Here is a 23,461-nt window from a genome sequence, read left to right as displayed (position 1 = left end):
TAAAAATTTCTTTAAAACACGTAAAACGTTTTTACAACCTAGACAAAACGCATGAACATATAATTTAAAAATTTAAAACTACATTTAGTTTTTACTCGGTACCAACCTCGAATGGAGCTTGAACGTTGAGAAGCCTTAGGAAGGTTGAAACATTCGTCTCCCTACGCAGCTCGCCTCTCCCACTAGTCTTCTTGAACCTGTTGAGCAACCACGAAAGTTTCTACCACTAGAGTCTTTGAGTGTGGTTAGGATTTAGTGTGTGGGCACTTTTAAACACGATGACTCAAGAACAAGTCTTGGAGCCAAAGAGCTAAAACAAATGCTAGGTCTAATGAGGACCTAGGTGCCAAGACAAAAGAAAAAGAAGGGTTAGAGAGAGGGAGAGAAGGGCGGCCAAACAATCTAGAGAGAGAGAAGCTCTCAATCTCAAAATTGTGTGTGTTGTGAGTTGTGAATGAGTAGGGTATTTATAGGAGGAGGATTACCTTCAAAAGGTAGTTTCCTCTTTTCTATTGAATATCACATATTCATGAGCAAATCTCATTTCCTATTTTACCACATGGACGTGTAAGCTAATTGCCTCAAGTCCTTGGATTTGTTTCCTCATTTGTTCTCTCCCTCTTGGCCGTCCAACATGTTGCTTCTATAAGCAAATTTGTTTCATCTTTTTCTTTTGACAAGTATCTTCATACATTAATGCACAAAATAAACTATCTTCCTTTATAGATGGTGCACGAAATTTGAGCCTTCTAGAACATGCTTCTAGATGTTTTTTTATTTGTTCATGACAACATAAGAAAAGCCCATTAAGAATTTTCACATAAAATTCCATGAAATGAAATTCAATCCTCAAGGCCCAATTTATCAATATGGCCGTGTGACTTGAAATTCATTGTCATCATATGACAATGTCAAAAACTTATTTATTGACATTCATACCATCCTATGTCCAAAAGGATAAAATTACCCTATAGACAATTTTCGTAAAACTTGTCTAGTTTAATATTTGAACTTGTTTTGACTTAGCTTACAAGTTTAACTAATCCTGCTCTAAAGACTTGTGGTAGTGACCTCATGGATCCAAATGAACAAAGCTTGATCTAGCATACTTGGACTCAAAAGTTCACAAACCTTTTCCAAGTTCTAGCTTAATGTCAACTGACTCCACTAAAGAGTTGACACTGAAAATCTCTCGGTTCAAATGAATATATTTTCTACTCAAGAATTCTACTTAATTGTAATGAGTGGATCCATTGAATATTATCTATGTTTACCCTTCATGAATATCATCAACTAGATGGGATTTACAAAATTACTATTTTACCCTTCTAGTTGTTATTTCCTCAACTCCTTTGTTGCTTGTGAATAAGTTAGAAACAATGTATTGACGAGGAGCTAACAAGTCACATTGATTCATCCAAAAGATTCATGACTCAATTTGGACAATGGCCAGTTCATTTATTCACATTCTAAGGAACAAAGCTAGGGATGTACAAAACCGAACCGAAAATCGGATAAAACCGATATCCAAACCGAACCGAAACCGAAATCTAGAGCCACGCCAGATAACCGAAATTCGGATTCGGATAACCGATCCGGTTTCAAAAACTGGACCGGATATCGGGTTTGATTTTAGACAAATTTGGATATCGGTTATATAACTGAATTTTTTTATTTAAAAAATTAAATTAAAAGTAATTAAACATAGGTCACCTAGACCATGATTTTGAAAAAAAAAAAAAACTTCACAACATTTTTACCTAACTTTTATTTTTTAGTTTTTAGACTATGGATTATCATTTTAGAGCTTTATATGACTCGTTTTGTACTCGTATTTAAATCATTGTAATAATTTTAGAACTAGATATGTATTATAAAAACTGGATAGTCGGTTTGTTTAAACCGGATATAAAACTGGATCCGAAATTTAAAGAATCGGATAACCGAATTTTGAAAAACGGATACTGGACCGGATATTGGATTTAAGAAACCGGATAACCGAATATTTGGGTAACCGAATTTCGGTTTTAGATTAAACTGGACCGGATATTGGACCGAATTTTAAAAAACCGAATATTCGGATTCGGATATAAAAAATGTAAGAAACCGAACCGAACCGATCTAGTTTCAGACCTACAAAGCATGAGGTGATATACATTGCATTTTAGCAATCTTGTACATGAATTCCATATATATGAGATCTTCACAAAGTTACTCATGACATCTTCATAACTTAGTACTTCACCAATAGGTCTTGTCTATATATATCATATAGTGAATCTAGAACTTTGACTTTCTCAAATGAGAATACGTAAGCTATGAAAGGACATGTCTCATTTCAGGATTGAGGTAAGTACGATGCAATTCATACATAGTGACTTCGAGACATAAGAGGTTAAATGGTTTGTTCTTATTCTGTCTCTATAAGTGCACTTGTCAATTCAGTACCTTCAAAAGATACCTAAGAAGAACTATAGAGTCTCCAACTCTCAATGCCTCATAACCAGACATCATAGATTCTCCTAACAATCATACTGAAATCAATAGTCCTTTGATATTTAGATTGCGGATATATTGTTTTAACCACACCATGAAGAGTTTGTTCATACAAATCTACATTTGTCTCTTCATATGTTATTAGGTTTGTTTAAGGACTAAAGACTATAGTTTATCATAAAGCTTTAAACAGACAAGGAAGAATGAATGAACATTTCAACTTTTATTAATTATTCAGCAGTTACAAGCAAGAGTCTTCGTGAGACTTTATTACATCAAATGTACGTAAATAAAGACTACTAAACTAATCTTCTTGTGGGCACCATTGACAACAATAACATCGTCGATCTGCAAATCATCGTCATAAGATCTTCAGTCGTCAGCTCGTCACTTCGGCACCGATAAGGCTCCACACCTCTAACACCTTCAAACATAAAACTTGTATCCGTCGCGTTGCTCCATCGCGTGGCTCTGGTGGCCTGTACCGCAGTTTCTCTCTCTGCAACCTGAATCGATTCGCCGCAAAAAGAAAGAAAAAAAGAATTTGAACGCAAAGAACGGGAAACAATAATTATTTTGATTTCATTTTTATTCGATTAAATTGTTTTCGGATATTTTTCATCTATGTTATATGTTAGAACAATAATTTTTGTTAAATCTATAATATTTAGCTATCCTCATATATTGGAGCTATTATAATATAACATTATGTTCTATGATAGTACTCTTTATGTTATTAGTGTTGTAACTTTTTTGCAGTCCTTCTCTTATGTTTGATTATCCTTGTATGTGACTTTATTGAGACAAACATGGTGAGAAACAACTTGGAAATTTATTTTGTGTGCGTGCGTGCGTGCGTGCGTGTGTGTGTGTGTTTTGCATTGCTTCCTTGCTCTGAAAAATAAATACATAAGTATTACTATTGGCCTTGTGTTGAAACTTTTATTTTGGGATAGAGGTTGAGATTGTGGTGTAAAGATCACGTATTGTTATGAACTTGTATCAAACACTTGGTAAATGAAAGTGATGAGATCTCAAATTCAGAGGAGCTTGAGTTGAAATATTTAAGAAAATAGAACTCAAAAGTTGATCATTAAACTAAAACTTTTTTTTTACTATTGAGTATTAACTAGTGAATTTCAGTTCTATCGGAATTCTATTTCCTCCATACTAGATTGCTATTGCGCCAAACTACACTATCAAATTTATTGTGTTATTTACTTGCATGCTCTTACTATACGATTGTGCATCTAATTAATATAATCTATGTTATCACTTAAATTATCATTAGTGTCATAAATGACATCAGAAAATAGAGATAAAACAAGTTTCAGGTACATGCAATTGTATCTAGATTTTGTGTGGTGATAAATGCAATTTGTTGGGGGTGATTTAAAATGAAAAGAAAAAAAGAGAGCCTTTTCATCAACTAGCAACCATACAATGCTTCGATGAGTCATTGTCGACTCGGTAGAGTTGGCTAATGTCAAAGTCAAAGTTTGTTATAAATGTTAAAATATATAATACATAGTTATAGTAGAACAAACCAACCTTATAATATAAAAAATAAATACAAAGTAATTTATGTTCAAATTGTAATAAGAATAACAAGTTCTATTTGATGATAGTTAAATTATACTAAACATGAATTTTAAAAACACACTTATGTTGTGGTCTAGGGAGAACAATCTAGGCATTTGGATAGAGTTTTCCATCGATATTCCATACATTATGGATCCATAAATTATGATGTATCCGAAAAACATAACAAACGCATTATTCCATTTATAAAAAAATTACTTTTATTTAAGATATCGAAAAGTGGGATTAAAAAAGTGACAATTGAGCAAATATTTTTATAAGTTATGGGCTAATTTATAAAGTAATGAAAACAAATTAATTAGAAAAATTAAAGTAAATTTGAATAAATTTTATAAAACATACAAATATGATTGAAAGCCTAGAAATAATCTATACGATATCGTAGTTGGATGTTTGTAAGGAAATTAAGGTGGTGGAGTCATATTAAATTTCGTGAAATTTTTGGTGTTTTAGTTTTGGATTTGTATAAATTGAGATAGAGTTGATCATTTTTTTTTTTTTTTTTTTTTGTATAAATATGATTTAGGAGGGGTGTTGTTTTTGGGAAAGGTGGATATATATATATATATATATATATATATATATATAGTTTAGATAGAATTAAGAAGATAAGAGGGAGGGAAATGAGAGAAATTTGAGCAGATTTGTGTAGACTTGAGTGAATATCGGGGCATATTGATAATAATATATATTTTTAGGTTTAAATTTTTTGTAGGTCAAAACAGTAATATAACGGCCAAATAATTATTACTCTTTCGTTTTCATTACTTCCATGGTCGTGCCTTGTGGCACGACAGTATCCGTACTATTGAAATGGTTCGTTTTCTATTAGATCTCTAATGGACATATATCTTATGACCAGGATTCTTGAAAAATAAATAAATAAATGAACAATTGGAACCGTATTAAATATGGAATTATACGTTTATCTAGTTTCTTGATTTAGTATACAGAACCGTACAATCCATTAAATTCGGATCCACATTAATTTAAGACCACCTTCTCAAGTCTAACATCCAAATCAAGTAGATCACACGAAATCAAGTTTAACAACCCCAAAATCTTCATTTTCAACATATATAATTTGGTATTTAATTTGAACCTCCTAGGATATAGATACAAATCCCAAAAGAAGATATGACTAATTAGAAAACAAACAGTTAAGATATACAAAATTGTCACAAAATTGAGTACTTTGTGACAGCATTTGGTCACAACTCTTGGTTTTCTAATAATATTGTTACAAAATAAATTTGTTCAACTTTACTTATAGATATGTTCATCTCCCTGGTTATTATACAACAGCTATAAGACTATTGTTTTAACTTTTAAGTAAGACTATTCTAGTTTCAATTTCACTACCGGGTAAAAATAGTGGAAAGATGAGTAAAAGCTCTTAAGCTAAAAGAGGAAAATTGAGATTCAAGTATTTCTAAATAAGGAGATTTTGGAGATGGAAGACAACTATGTAAATATAATGTTGCTAACCATAAATGTTTTACATCTCTCGTACAAAGTCATTAGCTATTCTTACAAAAATAAAAGAAAAAAAAACCTTTTGCTAAACAAAAACAATAATTATTATTAAAAATACAACACTGTAGAAAAAAAAAACTGATAAAATAGTAATCACATGCCAACTAAATATTATACTATTGTATTTTTTGTACTCATCATATCAGTCATAGAAATAGAAAAAAAAAAACAGAGAAGAGAGAAAGACAAAGAAACAAGACATCGCTGTCAAAAAAAAAAAAAAAAAAAAAACACCTCTCTTCGTCTCTTTTGTTGTAGGTATTATTATCCCTCTCTCTCTCTCTCTCTCTCTCTCTCTCTCTCATACACACATTTTTCTTCGTTTTCACTAAAACCCACCACTTTTATCCTTCTTCTTCTTCTTCTCGAGGCAGCAGAAATAAACACCGTATAAATAATATCGGGTGGGTTTGGTTGTGCGTGAGGCGAGAAGAAAATAATGTACGGTGGGATTCATTCTGTGCCGTTGGATGGAGTGGGGGATTATGGACCGTTGGATGGGACGAATCTCCCCGGAGACGCTTGCCTTGTGTTGACCACCGATCCAAAGCCCAGACTCCGATGGACCGCCGAGCTTCACGAGAGGTTCGTCGACGCCGTCACACACCTTGGTGGTCCCGAGAGTGAGTTTTTTTTTTTATTTTTTATTTTTTATTTTGTTGCTGAAAAATTCGTATTTTCGGCTCAAAATGGGTGGTTTTAGTTTTTGTGAACATTGATAGTTTAAAAAAAAAAAAAGAAATGTTGTTATGGGTATATTTTCTTTTATTCATAGTTTTGACTTTTGAGTTCAATACAATTATTAATGACTCTTTGTATTTTGAGTCTTTTTTATTTTTATTTAATAAATATTAAACAAGGCATGATGATTGAGTTTGTTTGGGGTATTATTTTTTTTTACAACTAATAGTTCTCTTTCTTGGGGTGTAATTAGTGAAGATTTTTTTAGGGTAAAGCCTGATATTAAAGACACTGAATCTAGTTCTGTATAATTCTGAATTTTTTTTTGTTTTTTTTTTTGTTAATGTTGTGTGGTGGTGTTTTTTTTTTCTTTTAGATTAATGGGTTGTGATCAGTTGATTGGGACTTGGAATTGAATAATTGACTAAGATATTGAATGTTTTTTATTTTTAGATTTTGAAAGTTTTTTATTTACTAGCAGTAGTTTTTGAGATTGACTATGTTAAATTGAAAAATTATTTTTTCTTTCTAAACACTAGCATTAATGTTTTCATCAGTAATTTCTTTTTCTTTAAAATTATGGGACTGTGGTATCTGTGAATTTTTAACCTGATTTTATATGAGTTTATCTGTGCAAGTGAATTCATAAATATTTGGAGTTTTTTTTTCTTCTTGTTTTTCCTTTCTTTCTTTCCGTTTTTTCCTCTTTAGACAATGATGTGTATTTGCGTAGTTTTTGTACTTCCTGTCTATCTGAGTCCTTTATGTCCTTAAAGGGATTTCATGTAAATCTAATATGATCAATAGCTTTATGTTCTTAAAGGTTAAAGCTATTTCATGAAAATATAATATTATCAATAACTTTATTCTCTGGTCTAAAAGCAAGTTTTGAGCCTTGTGTTGATTATATTATCAATAACTTTGGTCATCCTTCAACTATTTCCTGAATGCATTTAAATTTCAATTATAACATTACAAGCTAGGAGTCAAATGAAAAAAAAAATTACTCTATTAATTCACATATGAATTTTTATTTATTTATTTATGCTATTGAAAATTCTAAGTTTGGGTCAGATTATAATTGCTGTTCAAAACAATTTTGAAATAGATAATCTGTGGTCTCTTATTGTTTTTGCACATGACCAAATAGACAAACTATGTTTCAGAATGTGCTGTTTAACTTTAAACTTGGTTAAGAACTAAAAACTGGTTCTACTTATCTCATATTAACATTTGTTTACTTATTTATATAGTTATTTACTGTTATATGACACAGAAGCGACGCCGAAGACTATTTTGAGAACAATGGGAGTGAAAGGCCTAACCCTTTACCACTTGAAATCGCATCTTCAGGTCCGTGTCCTTTCTCGAAATCATATTTTTAATTTTTAATTTTTAATTTTTTTTTTGGTGTAACTGAATATATATTTCTAACATTCTTGGTCCTTGCAGAAATACAGATTGGGGAAGCAAGCTTGCAAGGACTCTATTGAAAGCTCGAAGGATGGTATTGACACCGAGCTTTAATCTCATAACCAAACCGAAAAATGAACATTGATTGATCTTTCTTCTATTTTTTTTTTTATGCATAAATGTTACCGAAACGAAATTCTAATCGCGTTCGAGATTGGTAATTAGGTGTAGTTGGACAGACAATGTCTTGCATTGCAGAAAGTCAGGACACGGTTTCTTCGACGACCACGTCAACTTCTAGAGCCATTGCACAAGACCTCAACGAGTACGTTCTTATTTATTTGGCCTTTTTTTTTTCTTCTCAATGTTTCTGTTAGATAAGTGAATGATAGGTTGATTGTTATAAATAGAAACCAGAAATAATCATTTAGGAAAAAGGAGTAGAATAGTTTTGTGTGAGTCCAAGGCTAAGGTGTTGTTTATAAAGGTGGGAAATTTAACCGGTTAAAATTAACAAGGCGATTAATTTTAACCGGTTATTTTATAGTTTACCAAGGCTAACCAACCACCAGGAAAAAAATATTGAAACTTACGGTTATCCGTTAACCGTTTTGAATGATCAACCGGTTAACCGTTTCTCTCACTTTAGTTGTTTAAGAAATAATTCACAGCAATTAAGAAATACGTGTTTATGAAATGGAATTCGAAGGTTCTTATCACTTTGGTCCTGTGTACAGTGGTTACCAGGTCACCGAGGCGTTGAGAGTACAAATGGAAGTCCAGCGGAGACTCCACGAGCAGCTCGAGGTTCATTACTCAATCATTTATTATTATTATTATTATTTTTTTTTTTGTTTTGAATTTTATAATGCCATGTGTTCAGGTGCAGCGTCGACTTCAACTCCGTATCGAAGCACAAGGAAAATACCTTACTTCGATGCTCGAGAAGGCGTTCCGAGCCCTTAACGAGCAAGCCGTGAGGGAAGGGCTCTCCGAGGCTCACCTCCAAATGCCGTCCGTATCGGATGCGACGACGAACACCGTTCTGGCCCACTTCGGAAACTGCACAATCGACGGCACGGTTTCTCAGTCGGCGATGAAAAAGAGACAGAGACCCTTCTTCGGAAGCGGAGAGCTTATCGTGCCCTTGGATGGGAATATGAGGCAAGAAGTAGAGTGGATGACTAATATTGGATGATATTTTTTTTTCGGAAAAAGGAAGATAAAGGGTTCTTCTTGGTTACTTTCTAATCTCTACTTGTGTAGTTTTTTTTTTTCTAGATGTTGTGGGTTTGTATATTGGTCAACAATTATTGATTTAGATTAATTTGGTGGTTTCTACTTAATCAATCACTGACTGGTTATGAACTTGATTGAGTAACTTGTAACGTCTCTTGAATGGGTTTCAATTTCTCTGATGATTTGTTGGTCAACCGTTAAAGGTACTATAGGTGATTTATACCTTGTTATCTAGTAAGAAATGTTTTTGCGAGTAATCGTACAACACGCTAGGATATGATATGGAGAACTTCTCTGAGCTTCTCGTTTGAATATAAATTCATAGGATTTTGACACTAATATATGAGTAAAATGGAATGATCTTCCCAAATTCAAGAAAAAAAAAAACCCAAATTTAAATGTGTGTAAAGTATTATTAAGAGCTATAATAAAGTAGAAGGCCGGAGGAAATACAAAAGATTATTATTTGTGGGATTTTTTTTTTTTTTGGAGGGATTGAATGTGATATAAGCCCATGAATCAGTCCAAGCCCATTAACCATGCGAACCCTAGTTGCTTTTTTGGCATCGCCCATATAAACTGAATTTCACACGTTTGTCTTATTAGCCCCTCTCTAGCTCTCTCCAGTTACTTTTAGTTTCGTTTTTCATTTTCTTTGAGATATAGATTTGATTTAGATCTGAGACTGAGAGTGTTCGGCTTCACTCTTTGTGATGAATATGATGAAAATTGCTTCTGAGTTTTAGCGTTTCTCTCTTGCCTCATATCTGAGCTCTGAGCTTTTCTTTTGAGCTTTATGCGATGAAGATTGCCGATGGTCTACTAGAGTATTAGCGCTTCTCTTTAGCCAAATATCTTAGCCGCGTTAGGGTTTTATTTATTTATTTATGATTTTCATGTATGAAGGATTCGTGTTTTGTCCTAGTTATTTGTTGATTTAATCTGTGTGAGCCTTTCTTGCGTTGTTAGGATTTGTAAGAACACATTTATTTATTTCTGTATATGAGAAATGATAAGTTTTGGCCTTTGCGCCATCTGTTTTTATTTATGTAGGCTTTATCGAAAACCTTTTTCTTGGATTTCAGATAACGCTTTTATATTGTTTTGTATTAGTGCTTGAGCTATCCGATAAACCCAAAAAAAAAATTATTTTCTCGATTTGTAAGAAAAAAAGCTACATATTTAGATTTTGTACTGGCATTTTTTTAGTGTCTTAAAAACATTTTTTTTCTGGTCTTAATGTTCTGATTTCTGTAAAACATTTTCGTGCCCATAATCTTAGGCCCAAATCAAGAGGCTTCGTACTCTTTGAATTATTACACAAAAGAATTAAAATCTTTTTAAAAGACTTCTGAGCAAATGACTTTAGGCCTAATGTGTTAATAATGTCACAGGCTACTCGTACTGTTTGAATATATTTATTATTTATATTACTTGCCAGTCAAACACTCCAATGGTTACTAATTACTTCAATAGTTTAATTTTTTTTATAACTGGCCGTTGTTTAATTGCAACTCATCTAAGATAATTCTTTTAGGCACATAATGCACGTTTTGAATATTAGTACTACTCACAGTCTAACAAGCGGACTAACTATGTATTGCTTAATATTTATTTCCCGCCCTTATAAAAGTGGCTCGACCTCATTCGACATTAAAAAATCTTCTCAAAATGATTCAGAGCGAGAAAGACTAATAGCTGCGATGGGACTGGAAATAAAAAAGGTAACCGATTATTTCTTCTTGATTCATTGAACTTTCTCCATATATTATGTGCGATTCCGATTCGATTCAATGTTTCTATGTTCGTGTTCTTTGCGATTTAGGTTACACGTTGTTTTCTTGATTTGAACGAATGTTTTGACAATCTGTTACGCTGAATTTAGTCTTCTCTATTCCTGTCTGTTCTCTATGTGCGTTTGTAATTGTTGTGAGTTTAGTCCTTAATCCTGATTCATCTATGTTCTATATCATACTTAATCATGTTCCTTGTGATTTAGGTTACACGTTTCCCTGATTTGAACAAATACAATCTTTTATGCTGAATTGAATGATGCCTATTTAGTCTTCTCTATTCCTGTCTGTTCTCTATGTACGTTTGTAATCGTTGTGAGTTTAGTTCTTAATCCTGATTCATCTATGTTCTATATCATACTTAATCATGTTCCTTGTGATTTAGGTTACACGTTTCCCTGATTTGAACAAATACAATATTTTATGTTGATTTGAATGATGCCTATTTAGTTTTCTCTATTCCTGCCTGTTCTCTATGTGCGTTTGTAAGTGTTGTGAGTTTAGTCCTTAATCCTGATTCATCTCTCTTCTCTATTATATTTAATCATAATTTTTTAAGTGTATCGAACTCTATTCCAGGTTGTTCTTTATTTATCCTGTGCGTCTTTAATTGTGTAATTTTTATGTGATTTAGATTAGGAAACGGCTGGCAAAACATAAGAACTCTCTGGATCAGGAGTTTATTACCTTGTATGATAAGGCTATTGCTGAACTTATTTTGTCTAATAAGTTCGATGGCTATACTGATGAAAAACGGGTGGAGTTTGATAAATTGCGAAACAAAGTATACGAGATCTCCAAATATGGTGCGGGAAGTTTTGATTACCATGATTATGCTAAAGCCCTTGGGAACCTGTGTGATAAAGCCAAAAGGTATGAATTTGTATTTATCATACCTCTAGAAGTCTTTACTAATGTTTTTTCCTTGATTTATCAGACTCGGATTTGTTTCTGTTGCAAAAACAATAGAGAGTTATACTTGCTTGACTAATAAAGAATTGGAAGGTGCTTTTGCTGGACATATCATCTGCTTTAAAAGTGCGTTTGAAAGGCTTGATGATTGTGTTTCAGATTTACTCGAAGCATATAAAAGGTAATTTTTAATTCAACAGTTTTGGGACAATCTCTGATTTGCGAAACTAATCTTATATCTGCGTTGGTTGTGTAGTATTCCTTCGCTCAAGGAAGAGCTGCCAAGATCACAGGAAAAAGTTAATGAAGTAAAACAACATTCCTCCTCATCAGCGGCCGTACATTTGGATCTGGATTCTACTGATGTCCCAGAGTCTGAACACAAGCTTGAGACAGTTGATGTCCCAGCTTTGACCAACAAGCTCAAGACGGAGACCAAGATAGAGACGAAAAATCATGATAAAAGGTAATTTTTAATTCGACAGTTTTGGGACAATCTCTTATTTGCGAAACTAATATTATATCTTCGTTGTTTGTGTAGTATTCCTTCGCTGAAGAAAGAGCTGCCAAGATCGCAAGAAAAGGTTAATGAGGCACAACAACATTCCGATATTCTGAGTGTTAATTCAGTTCAAGATTCAGTTGATGTCCCAGCTTTGACCAACAAGCTCAAGACGGAGACCAAGATAGAGCCGAAAAATCATGATAAAAGGTAATTTTTAATTCGACAGTTTTGGGACAATCTCTTATTTGCGAAACTAATATTATATCTTCGTTGTTTGTGTAGTATTCCTTCGCTGAAGGAAGAGCTGCCAAGATCGCAAGAAAAGGTTAATGAAGCACAACAACATTCCGATATTCTGAGTGTTAATTCAGTTCCAGATTCAGTTGATGTCCCAGCTTTGACCAACAAGCTCAAGACGGAGACCAAGATAGAGCCGAAAAATCATGATAAAAGGTAATTTTTAATTCGACAGTTTTGGGACAATCTCTTATTTGCGAAACTAATATTATATCTTCGTTGTTTGTGTAGTATTCCTTCGCTGAAGGAAGAGCTGCCAAGATCGCAAGAAAAGGTTAATGAAGCACAACAACATTCCTCCTCATCAGCGGGCATACATTTGGATCCAGATTCTACTGATGTCCCAGATTCTGAAAACAAGCTTGAGACAGTGACTGATATTCTGAGTGTTAATTCAGTTCCAGATTCAATTGATGTCCTAGCTTCCACCTACAAGACGGAGACCGAGATAGAGGCGAAAAATCATGATAAAAGGTAATTTTTAATTCGACAGTTTTGGGACAATCTCTGATTTGCGAAACTAATTTTGTGTCTTCGTTGTTTGTGTAGTATTCCTTCGCTGAAGGAGCTGCCAAGATTGCAGGAAAAGGTTAATGACGTACAACAACATTCCTCCTCATCAGCGACCACACATTTGGATCCAGATTCTACTGATGTCCCAGATTCTGAAAACAAGCTTGAGTCAGTGACCGATATTCACAGTGTAAATTCTGTTCTAGATTCCGTTGATGTCCTAGATTCGACCAACAAGTTCAAGATGGAGACCGAGATAGAGGCGTTGAATGCTAAACTTGATGGTCTGCAAAATTATTTAGAGGTGGTAGATCAAAGTTTAGCCGAGTATAGTGAAAATGCTTTATCTATGGGAGAGAAGTTGGTTGGTCTCCTTGAACAAAATACAAGAAATCAGGAATATAGGTTGAATATGACAAAGCTGCCCTGTGAATGCATATTTGACAGAAACTGTGCAATTGGGCGTCGTGCCCATGATTTTGTGGTATTTTTTTTTGCACTATTTTTATTTTAATGTTGTTTATCTGCTTTAGATTTCTTAATTTAACACATTTTGTATCAGGGAGCTACGGAGAACCTTTCACACAGACTTGAACATTTCGATGAGGTCAGTGATAGAGTTCAACAACTCATTCATTGGCAAAATCAGACTGCCACGGGACTTGTGGTAAATCTCTCAAAAAAACCTCTTGCATCTTTTGTATATATAAATTATATTGTTAATAGTATGATATCTTTTGCAGGATGTTAGGCATAGGATTGACAACATTAGACGTACCCAAAATTATCACACTTCGTTTATGAGAGAAAAGTTTGACGAGTTGTTCAATCTGGTGGCGTCCCTTAGGAATTCTACCACTTGAAAAAGGTTTACTTTCCACTTTCATTTTGTTATATTTGGTAATAATAGTTTTATAGCCATCTTCATTCGCTTTTAGGATTATTATTAACAAGAATCTATAGGATAGAAACGATTATTTTAGATCTCATGACTAGTGACGCATCTTTTTTTTACAGAGCTTAAACTAACTATCTGAAACGATTGTTTTAGATCTCATGACTTGACATATGTCTTGAGTCTCTTGACACATTCATAGAGCTTAATCTCACTAAATGTGGTTAATAATCTCAGAGCCTACGTGGGAATCAAGGAGGTGTATTCTCAGGGATCAGGTGCAAGAAAAATTCTCACTCAAAGTGTTCTGCTATGTTTTGACAGTTGATACATTGTATCTCAATGTACAAGTTTATGGTTGGGATCTTTGTTTAGACACTTTTATCACGTACTGATGTGCTTGTCCAACGGATGATTGTTTTTCATGGACGCTGGAATTTAATGTTTGAACTTTTACCTTGCCCTCGTGAGCGAATAATGTAAACCATTTTGTACTAGGATTCTTATAATAATACCAACACTCTTGCTATTGTGAATGATTAATTGAAAAGTAATCGATTAATCTGTTCATGGGCTTTTAGTGTAAAATTGTAATTGAACTCAAATAGCTTTTTGTGATTGACACACGCAGAGAGTTTGTATGTCTCTAAAGATTATTATGTATTATCCAAGTTTATAGAGTACGATAACATTTGCGCCGAGTACCTTGTTCCTCTTTTAGATTACGGAAATAAAAACAATGCTGAGAACATAGACAATAATTATCAAAAGGAAACTTTACAACAATTCAAAATTGTTAAATTACAACGCCTTTTGGTGTAGTAGTCGACTATCACGTTAGACTCACGGGGCTCAGACGCTCTTTCTTTAATACTGAGTTTCGTCAGTATTTTGAAACAATTATAATAAATTATCGCCAATTCAAATCTTTTAAATAATTGTCGTTAAAACCTGGAAAGAGAAAGATTGGTGGGATGGAACAAACCTGTGGAAGTGATAAGAGAAAGTTCAAGACTTGAGGAGCAACGAAAATTTAGGGGCCGTTTGGTTTAGTTTTCTAAACTCGTTTTCTGTTTTTAAATTCTGTTTTTTGATTCTAATTTTTAAATTTAAAAAACAGATTTAGAATTACGTTTCAGAATATTTTAAATGTTGTTTGGTTATGTTTTCCATTCAATTGTATAGAGATAAAGTAGAAAACAACTTTTCATTGTTTTCTGTTTTCTAAACAAATTTCAAAGAAAACAGAAACATGATTCTAAATCTGTTTTCTGAATTTATAACCAAACAGTTTTTCTAAAACTGTTTTCTAGAATTTAGAATCAGAAAACAGAAAACATGAGTAGAAAACATAACCAAACGGGGTATTAGAGTTTCACTATAACAAGAAAAACGAATACATTTAAGTATTCACGATCCATGTTTGAGACTATTAAAACGCCTACATAGTATGGAAAGAAGAAAGAAACCATAACTTTATTTTCACTAAATTCATGATCTCTTACTTGTATAAAGTATTTAAGAAGCTGCAAATTAACAAAAAAAAAAAAAGCATTTACGACAAATTTTCTAATATTTGTTTCGATAATCAAAACTCTTACTCACATTTCAAGGTAGAAATTGGAAATAATAGCGAAAACCTAGAGTTGCAGTCACCTACGAGAAGGTAATTTATACATGAATAATAGATAAATTTGAAAAAATAAAACAAAAAAATGGGTAAAACAGAATTAACTAGATAATGCAGACGCGTTATTGTCCGCCTCTATGTGCATCTGATTACTCTTCAACGGCCGAACTCGTAGTTTTTTCTGACTTTTTTTCCATTTTGGCTTTAGAGAATACTCTACAACGAAACAAAACAATAAGAAAATAAACGTTTTTCTTACAACCCTCTACTTGAATAAACTGGAACAAGCATCAACAGAAATATGAAATATGTTGTGACTTCAAAATTAGAACTTGACAGTGGCTTGGTGAGCACGTTTGCCACTTGATCAATAGCTGGGACGTGTTGAACTCTAATTTGCGGAGCCACGATCTTTTCTTGAACGAAGTAGAGGTCCAGCTCTATATGAACTGTACTAAAAGTTTTCACACCACAGAGGTGGAATTTGTGAACTTGAGATACGTAATTCTGAGAGTAGACTCTTAGTCCACGTCACCTCCGCAACTAGTTGACTTTGCTTGTTGCATTGAAGCTTTACATAGCAGATCTTTGGTGTACTTTGACTAGCTAACAAAGAGACGTGTAGTTGTCTTTTTTACTTCAAGTCCAAGAAAATAGCTGATCTCACTGTCTGTGCATCAAGTCTTTATGAGTTTAGTCAGTAGTGCAGTTTTCATTATTTGAGAATATCATCTACCTAACAAGTATGAACATTGTAAGTGTAGATGTATGTAATGTGAACAACGAGTAATAAATTAGCTACTAATTTAGAACAGTACAAACTATCACTGCTTTTTAATTGCCCAAATTTAAAATAGTTGTTCCGCTCCTTTGTTCTAAATATAATGATGATAAAATTTAAATATAGAAAAAAAAACACTCAAAATTCATAATTCTAAAATGTTGGTACAGCCCAAATAGGAGATTTGAAATTGAAATCGAGGGAGTCTAAATCCAAAGAGTAGTGCAACTCAAACTTATTTGTTCCAAGATCATAAATCCCGAAATCCGAAAATTTATTTGGTCGGTTCCCTAAATAGTAGGAAGAGATATTCATGTCGTGCGTGAAATACACGCAATTGGATCTGTAGCCGGAAAACCTAGAACATGTGACCGAAACGGAAGAACTATCGCCCACAAATAGACACGTGTCTTCGAGCCTCGTGACCCTGACCCACCCTTGATCTTTACCGGCAAACCTGAAAATCCTAAACGACTTGGTGCGTCGCGAATCGGTGATACTGCACCAACAGGCGTACCTCTCGACCTGCCACAGATCGTCGGAGCTCGGCGACCTCACGAGATAACTACGGCGCGAACTGAAGATCTCCGTAAATGACGGGCATGAAGGGATCGCCGGAGCAACCTCTTCCACGGCGGTGATCGAGTCGAAGATCTCGATCGATATCATCGGGCCCTTGTTTTCCTCCGATTTTATCGCATACACTCTGTTACCACCGAGGATCACCGCGTCTGAGATCCCCTTGAAAACCGCATCCGTTAGCTTTGTCCACGACGAGTCTCTACCGAGTCGGAGAAAGGCTAGCCCGCCGGGAGTGATCCGCAACACGACGCACTCGTTCGGGTTTGCCACCGGGTCGGCGGTGATCACAGTTTTGCCGGGAAAAAAACACGTGTAGTACTTACCGGATAATTCCATTGATTCATATATGTTCGGGAGGCGAATCGTATGACGACCCTCGTAATCATTTTCTTTTTGTTTTTTGTTGGTCATGGAAAAAGGTCGGTACATCGTCGCTGAGCCATCGAAACCCACAGCTAATAACCATCCCTGGGAAGAACCTCTGTCCTTCCTTTCAGGTAAGAAAACCTCACGGCCCATGAAATCCTTGGATGCCACGTCGTAGATTCTCCACGCGGTTCTCGTCGGAACCAGAAGCATCGGAGGCTGCGACACGGCGTTTCGCTTGACGTTGTTGAACTCCCACACGGAGCGCCACGAGACACAGACAGCGCCGAATTGGATATTGTCGTCCAGCGACTCTAGTTTCTTTAAGATATCGTCCAGAAGATTATGCGGTAATCCTTCCCAATCTATACGGACGGAAAACAAAATAATTACAAAGGCATCGAACACGTTAGGCTTTTTTTATTAATATTACGCTAGGTGTTATTACCCATTGTGTCGCCGATAGATGATCGTACGTCAGAGGAGTGATCGCAGTCGATTTCTTCTTCCATGGTCGGCTGTGTGTGTGTGTGTGTGACTGGTTGAATATATATTTAGGGCTAATATTTTATGTCGTTTGCTCGGTTCTTTCTGTCGTTTTTTTACATATGACATCTGTTTTTTTTTTTTATTTTTATTTTTATTTTTTATGATGATATTACTTGCTCTTTTTATTTATTTATTAAAAAATATCTCTTTAAACCCTCACGGGGTTGGGTTTAAACTTTAAATCAGCCTCCAGCAATTGGACAATGTCATCAGGTGGGATTATTGGGAAATTTTTTTTTTGTTTTTCTATCACATATACATATAATTTTACAATAAAAATAAAATGAGCATTGATCTCGAATTTCACATGCTCTATGTTGGGTTGTCGATTATTTAAGAAAATGAATCGTATCAAATAATTAATAAATAAATAAATATCGTTAACTATAAACCGTTAATAATTCCCAAATGGAGGCTAATCTAATCTCCCTTGGATGGTTGGTTGTTTGTGTATGGTAGGATGTTTGTTTCCAGTTGTGCGTGCATTTGACTTCCACTATAGTTTGTATCTACAGTCGGGGTCGAAGCTGTGTAAAGCCCCGGGGAAATCCAATGTCCCACCTCAACTTTTGAAAATTATAATTTTTATTAATTTAATAATTTTAACTCAAATTTATATAATGTTTTTAAATTTGTACCCCTTAAAAAAAATTCAAAGGCCTATAGGTATGATGTTTCCGGACGACTAGATTAAAGTCAAACCTATAAAGAACTCCCTAGTTGTTAACTCGTATATAAGATTGAATGAAATGCGGTTCCCCCCTAAAAACCGTATGTGCAGGTCTCCCCGCATGCGGCTCACGCCATTCGAGGTAAAGAAAAAAACACTCTCAGATCTTTAAACAACAAACCCTTCAATAGTCTGCATGATACTGGAATAACTCTTCGTGATTAAATACAAGACATTATGAATCATTACCGAGCATTAGAAGAAGAACTGCATGAACTGCACAGAGACAAGGTCCGGATCATGAACTCTGAGAACTGCATTTCTATACATTGGCGATCTATCAGCGTATACTGTAGGGAATACCTGATCATGAAACAATACCATTATATAAGTATAATAACTCCAATGCATCGGATCGAGTTAATCTTGTCAGGGTTAGTTAGAATATCAAGATATCGAGTTCTGGAAGCATCTTGGGTTATAGGTACTTGTAATGGCGCCATTGCCCCCCTCGTTGAAATTTCTAACTCCGCCATTGCCTATAGTTAAAGCTATAATTTATGATAAAAATATGATATAAATTTTGCTAAAAATATTATTTAGCTTAAATATAGTCTATATTTTCCCCCCTCATTGAAATTCCTAGCTCCGCCACTGTCTATAGTCCATCTTAAAACGAGCTTAAATATTAAAATCAACATATATTTAGCTTCTTATGTTGTATGCACGTCGGCTCGTCTAGAAAAAAAATTAATAAATTATTAATTGTTTACAAAAATGACTCTAAAAGAATTTATTACAAAATAATATTTTTTTTGAAATTGTAAAAATTAATTTTTTATTAAAAATATTAACTCTAAATAACTTTAAAAGAAACTAAAAAATAGTAAACTAATTTAAAAAAATTTGTTTGTAAATATCAAGGGTAAGGACGGTACTAGGGACCTTGTAAGTCCTCGGTTCGATCCCCCCTGGATGCAAGAATTAGGATCATTGGGTAGTCTCCTCTCTAGGCCGATAATTCCAGGGCCTCTTGGATTTTAGTCGGGTCTAACCCATATACCAATATTGTGTGGAAATCTAGTTTCCTTCATTATTGTTTGTGACTATATATTAAAGTGTAAGCCGTTAGATGGCAGCTAGAGATAATGAATGGCTCAGATGAAGCCGCAAGAAACGTATTTATATTCCAACTAACAGAATTAGTTAGTTGTTCAGTCAAATCAATCAATCAATCATTTGACCACTCTCTCTCTCTCTCTCTCTCTCTCTCTTACTCTCTCTCTCTCTCAGATCCACTTCATTCTTGATATGGTATTAGAGCCAAGGCTCATCGACTGAATCAGTTCACGATTTCAATGGCGTCATCGGAAAATACCGCGGCGTCACCAACAATTAGCAATCCTCGGCTTCAAGCTCTAGCGGATCAAGTCAAATTGTACCAGAATGTGGTTCCACACATCAATCCTCTCAGTCTCCGACTTGATCGAAATAATTTCCAATTCTGGAGCACACAAGTCCTATCTACAGCGCGAGCTCACAGACTCGAAGGATTTCTACTCGGAACTCTTGCATGTCCGCCTCAATTGCTGCGCACAACCGACAACAATGGCGGTGCGAGTCTAATTCCAAATCCAGAGTATGTGCTCTGGCTTCGACACGATCAATTCCTCCTGAGTTGGCTCTTCGCCTCCATCTCAGAAGGAATACTAGGTCACGTCAATCGATGTCTCACCTCCGCCGAAGTCTGGTCAACGCTGAGCAAGATCTTTCAAACGACGTCGAAGGCTCGAGTTCTTCAACTCCGATTCGCACTTCAGACGACAAAGAAAGGCAATCTCAGCATCAATGAATTCATCCTCAAAATGAAGACAATCGCAGATGATCTCAGCTGTGTCGGTGCTCCAGTCCAAAATGATGACCTAATCGTCTACATTCTCGAAGGTCTCAGTCCTGTATACGAGTCAGTGGTAGTAAACCTAACCAGCAGATCGGAAACTCCATCTCTGCCTGAGCTTCAATTTGCGCTCCAATCGCAAGAAATGAGAATTGAGTCACAAAACTCGAATTCAAGCTCAGAAACCTACTCGAATCCATCAGCAAACTTGGCCTTTCGTGGAAGGGGGCAAAATGGCGGCCGCGGCGCTCGAGGACGCAATCGCGGTGCAAGAGGTGGTCGTAACAACAACAATCGCCCTGTGTGTCAACTCTGTGGTAGAGTTGGACACCTAGTCACAAAATGCTTTCATCGCTTTGATGTGCATTTCAGCGGCGTTGCTCCACAACCTCAGAACACGTCTGCACAGAATCAGCCACAACAGAGCTCCCAAGCCTACACTGAAACAACACATGAAGAACAACCAAGTCAAGAGTGGTACCTGGACAGTGGAGCGACTAACCACGTCACCTCTGACGCCTCCAATATTGCCACTCAGTCGGACTACAAGGGCAAGAACAAGCTCACTGTAGGTAATGGAACTTCTCTACCTATACTACACATTGGTGACTCGTCCTTGAAAATAAATCATGGTAATCTGCTTTTGAAAAACATCCTACATGTCCCTAACATAACCAAGAATTTACTCAGTATTTCCCAATTCACTAGAGACAATAATGTACTGATTGAATTCTATGCTGATAAATGCCTGATCAAGGACATGGCTTCGATGAGAGTCCTGCTGGCTGCAGCTCTTAAAGATGGTCTATATCAGCTAGATATCTCTCGGCTCGCAGTCTCTCTCAAGCCAAGATTTCAAGCTCTTGTGACCAAACTTGATGGCCAACTTTTTTCTGTTTGTGATAAATCCTGCAATGCTGTTTGTAGTGTACCAAAAACTCTATCAAATTCTTGTCCACAGTCTATTTGTAGTGTACCAAAAACTGAGTCTTCTCAAGAACCATGTGCAAAGTCGTTTGTGTGTGACACTGTGTCAAATAGGTCTAGTACCTCAGATGCTCAAATTTGGCACAGAAGGTTAGGACATGTACCAAAGGATATTGTCAAGTGTGTCTTGAAATCTGTACACAGCAATTTGTCAATGAATAAAGATTTTTTCTGCTCTGACTGTGTCATTGGAAAAATGCATCAATTCAGTTTCAAATCAGTTCCAACTCACACAACAAAACCATTTGATCTTGTACACTCAGATATCTGGGGACCCTCACCAGATATTGCACAAAATGGATACAGGTACTACATACATTTTGTAGATGATCTCACCAGATACACTTGGATTTATCCTTTACACACCAAGTCAGAAACAAAAGCCATCCTTCTCAAATTCATAACATACATTGAGAGACAATTTAGTACCAAAATAAAAGCCTTTCAAACTGATTGGGGTGGAGAATATCGACCCTTATTACCCATTCTCTCAAACCTTGGAATAGACTTTAGACACCCTTGTCCACGTACTCACTAACAACAAGGAAAAGCTGAAAGAAAGCATCAACACATCACTTAAATGGGATTGACTTTTCTGTCAACAACTAAACTACCATATAGCTTTTGGTGGGATGCTTTTGTAAGTGCTGTGTACACCATAAACAGAATACCATCCCATACTCTCAACCTCAAAACCCCATTTGAACTTCTTTACAATAAAAAACCTGACTTCAAATTCCTCAAAGTGTTTGGGAGTGCCTGTTATCCTTTTCAGAGACCGTACAACTCAAATAAATTTCGCTTCAAATCTGATTTATGTGTGTTCATAGGCTACAGTCCTTCTCATCGTGGTTACAGGTGTCTTCACTCTAGTGGTCGAGTCTATATCTCCAGGTCTGTAGTATTCAATGAGTCTCATTTTCCCTACGTTGAGTTGTTTTCTCAAAACAGTAAATCTGAAGGTGTGTCAAACAGTCAAACACAATCACAGTCTCTGGTTTTCTCATGGCCTCAAGTACAGTCACAATTGCACAGACCAAATACCCCACAAAATACCAACTCCCAAGCCACATATTTCTGCCACCACACACAAAATAGCCCACAAAATAGCCCTGCCACAGATACCTCCAGCACACAACAGACCATACACACTTCCTCAGATCAAAATCTCACCACCTTACCAAGTCCAAGACCTAGCTCACCTCTACAGATCATTCTACCCATCAGACCACAAAGTGCCTCTTCTTCTCATACACCTCCTCATTTACAAGCCATACCACCAAGCAACACCCACACCATGACCACACGGTCAAAAGCAGGTATAACCAAACCAAAAATTTTCAATGTAGAGTCACAAATGAGTAGTATAATAGAGGAGCCATTATCTGTAAGTGAAGCTTTGTCTAACAAGCAGTGGAAAACTGCTATGGATATCGAGTTTAATGCCCTGGAGGACAATGGAACATGGTCATTGGTTCCTCAAGATCAAGCCACCAACATAGTCTCCAACAAGTGGATCTTCAAATTAAAACAGAACTCGGATGGCTCAATCAACAAACTCAAAGAACGACTAGTGGCACGAGGCTTTGAACAAACTGCAGGAGTCGACTTCTTCGAAACTTTCAGTCCAGTAGTTAAGCCGGCAACGCTCAAAGTCATCTTCACACTCGCAGTGACATTTCAGTGGGACATTCAACAGGTGGATGTGAACAACGCCTTCCTCAACGGCGTACTCAATGAGGAAGTGTAGACTTATCAACCTGAAAGCTATGAAAATCCAAAGCATCCAACACATGTGTGAAAGCTTCACAAGGCATTGTATGGACTTAAACAAGCCCCGAGGGCGTGGTATGAACAGCTCAGCAAAACTCTACTGCTATGGGGATTCAAGAACTCAACATCTGACAGTTCATTTTTCATCTACAAGATTGACTCCACATGCATCTATCTTCTAGTGTATGTGGATGACATTCTTGTAACTGGAAACAATCCCACACTCATCAATAAAGCTATCTCTGACCTCGACAAGTCTTTCAAGCTGAAGAGTCTAGTATCAGTTAGCTACTTTCTGGGATTTGAAGCTACCAGGGACAAAGATGGACTCAACCTGACTCAGC

General features: G+C 35.6%; 2 protein-coding genes across 3 annotated transcripts; both read left to right on the top strand.

Annotated features, from left to right (window-relative positions):
• The first annotated feature begins 5,827 nt into the window (after positions 1-5,827).
• LOC149393920 (protein PHR1-LIKE 3-like) lies at positions 5,828-9,146 on the top strand. 2 transcript variants are annotated; one of them, XM_089618443.1, is made up of 6 exons: positions 5,828-6,257; positions 7,592-7,668; positions 7,768-7,822; positions 7,960-8,053; positions 8,466-8,535; positions 8,612-9,146. In XM_089618443.1, exons 1-6 carry the CDS (start codon positions 6,074-6,076, stop codon positions 8,924-8,926), a joined length of 795 nt encoding a protein of 264 aa, XP_089474569.1. In that variant the 5' UTR covers positions 5,828-6,073; the 3' UTR covers positions 8,927-9,146. The 2 variants fall into 2 exon arrangements, with proteins under 2 accessions (XP_089474569.1, XP_089474568.1); XM_089618442.1 differs by having other exon boundaries at positions 5,831-6,257; positions 7,954-8,053.
• Positions 9,147-10,670: 1,524 nt separating this feature from the next.
• On the top strand, positions 10,671-14,414 carry LOC149393919 (uncharacterized). The gene is made up of 11 exons (XM_089616991.1): positions 10,671-10,691; positions 11,395-11,633; positions 11,698-11,853; positions 11,929-12,138; positions 12,214-12,384; positions 12,460-12,630; positions 12,706-12,948; positions 13,024-13,471; positions 13,550-13,654; positions 13,731-13,855; positions 14,120-14,414. Exons 1-10 carry the CDS (start codon positions 10,671-10,673, stop codon positions 13,848-13,850), a joined length of 1,884 nt encoding a protein of 627 aa, XP_089473117.1. The 3' UTR covers positions 13,851-13,855; positions 14,120-14,414.
• The last annotated feature ends 9,047 nt before the right edge of the window (positions 14,415-23,461 follow it).

The sequence above is a fragment of the Urtica dioica genome, chromosome 6 (genome assembly GCF_054948205.1).
Source record: "Urtica dioica subsp. dioica isolate 48M chromosome 6, U.dioica_male_clone48M_v1_H2, whole genome shotgun sequence".
NCBI classification, from domain to species: Eukaryota; Viridiplantae; Streptophyta; class Magnoliopsida; order Rosales; family Urticaceae; genus Urtica; species Urtica dioica.
This window is presented reverse-complemented; position numbering and strand designations above follow the sequence as displayed.